Raw genomic sequence first — 2,110 nt, forward strand, 5'->3', positions numbered from 1 at the left:
TTTTCTTTTGTAGAGACAGGGTCTTATTGTCTAGGCTGGTCTCAAACTCCTGGGCTCAAGGGATCCTCCCGCCTCAGCCTCCCAACGTGCTGGGATTACAGGTGTGAGCCTCCACACTGGCCTGTTTCAAATAATTTTAAATGAAAATTTAAACCATAAAACTAACATCCTACTGAATGATTGACAGGTTATATATTCTAGGTACTAACCTTTGCTTTGTTCCTATTTCCTTTACACAAATCTTCTTTACTGTATCCTGTTAGAAGAAAAATATACATGTATGATTAAGTATGTGTTAAGCTTCACATTGAGCCTCTAAACTGAATGTAATCCCGGCAAGGCCACAGCTGACAGCAGCAAGATAGCTACTGTCCCTTCCAAGTAGTGAAACGGAGCATTTGCTCGAGGAATGACAGGAGCTTCTAAAACGCAACTGACCATTTGGACAGAGGTTTCCAACTCCACCTCTGTCTCTGTGTGTACACACACACACACACACACACACACACACACACACACATTTCATATGGATACACTGTACCTATGAAGTAGGAAGTCTGGGGGAAAAGATGTACACCAAGCATTACCCAGAGGCTATCTCTGGGTGAAGGGATTAAGGATGATTTTAGTTTTCCTCTTTTGGCTTATCTGCATTCTCTGTGCTTACCTAAACTCTTCATGATACACACGTAGTACAGATACAGAATTTTTCTGGCAAAATAAAAATGTCATGCCAATTGAGCATATTCTTTTCCTTTTACAGATACAAGGTGTCTAAATGTATAGATGTCCGTAAAACTGACTTTATGCCAAAAAAGATTATTTTAGATATTTTTTTCTTCCCTATGCATCAATCTCCACAAAAATGCTTCTTCAAATCTTCAGCGTACAAACCTGCAGGTTTTCGTTCAGAGCCCTGTCCTGCTGCCAGGGCGCCACGGCGGCAGGCGTGAAGAAGACAGCAGCGGCGCCTTGGATGCTGAGCTCCGTGATGTAGGTAATTTTGATAAGAACCTTAGCCTTGGGGGGTAAGTTTCCGACACTCACAGTAAAAATGTCCTGAAACAGAAACATATGACTTAGCTTACAACTCTGAAGCACACTCATTCTCGTATTTCTTAAATGACCTGAAGTACAATCTGCCAAATTCTTCCTCGGAAGGCAGTAACGGAGCCTACAGCACACATCGGTGTTGCTAAAGGAGAATCCCGAAGCCGTGCGTCGGGGTGGGGTCGAGGATGTCTGTAGGAGGTGGAGGGAGGGTGTCCCCTTGGCAGCTGCACTGCAGAGAGTCACCCACGGACTCTGCCCAGCGGCCTCGCATGTGCGGCTCCGCTGCCCGGGCGGGCTCTGCTGAGCGGACGGCCCCGCACAGCCACACGGTTCTTTCCTGGAGAACCCGTGGGCCCCCGACCTCCACGGCCCCCAGCCCCAGCTCCACCAGCAGCCGCAGAACCAGAGCAGCTTTCGCTAAGCTTGGCCCTTGCTTAATTCTGTCACCTAGAGTAAATCCATCATTTTATTTTTTAGAAAAAGTATTTTGCTTTCTTTTAATGGGATATTGATAATCACTATAGAAGGCAGCAACCTCGTGACTACCTGGGACAGAAAAAGGAGAGGCTACGTGAATTTTTTTCTGATACCTACATAGAGATCCTCTCAACATCCTCAACTATGTCCACCATTTCAGACGACCATGCTATCGCGACAATTTTGTATACAATTTTGTATATTTAGATTAGGAGTATAGAATATTAATGATCAATATAGGGTTAAAGAGTAAATTTTACTTTTTGACATTAAGGATATCCATCTCAATTAATGAAGAGGTGATTATCAAATAGCTAATAGTGCTAGCCCCTAAAAGAAGCGTACATGTAAAAACCCGGGGTCCATTTGAAAGTCTGCCACTTGGTAGTGTGGGCAGCAGTTCCATTTCTGGGTAGGATATAGGTAGACGCAAGATAACACGCCAGATAACCTTCGAAACATACCTTGTCTTGAACCCATCAACCAAGGGAACTGAATTCCAAAGAGTGACAAGCCCATCTGAGGACAGGGGACACAGGAACTGTGTGAATTCCTACAGGCTGACAATGGGCTAGTGTAT

The 2,110-nt window shown here is 44.6% G+C and overlaps 1 protein-coding gene across 1 annotated transcript in view; it reads right to left on the reverse strand.

Moving 5' to 3' along the window:
* PARP4 (poly (ADP-ribose) polymerase family, member 4) overlaps positions 1-2,110 on the reverse strand; it is a 98,107-nt gene that overhangs the window by 48,116 nt on the left and 47,881 nt on the right. Inside the window, exons 18-19 of the mRNA XM_012641671.1 lie at positions 895-1,059; positions 206-256 (exon numbers count right to left, since the gene is read on the reverse strand). Of these exons, the coding sequence (XP_012497125.1) occupies positions 206-256; positions 895-1,059 (216 nt within the window). The remainder of the gene's footprint in view (positions 1-205; positions 257-894; positions 1,060-2,110) is intronic.

Source organism: Propithecus coquereli, unplaced genomic scaffold (genome assembly GCF_000956105.1).
Source record: "Propithecus coquereli isolate 6110/MARCELLA unplaced genomic scaffold, Pcoq_1.0 Scaffold168, whole genome shotgun sequence".
NCBI lineage: Eukaryota > Metazoa > Chordata > Mammalia > Primates > Indriidae > Propithecus > Propithecus coquereli.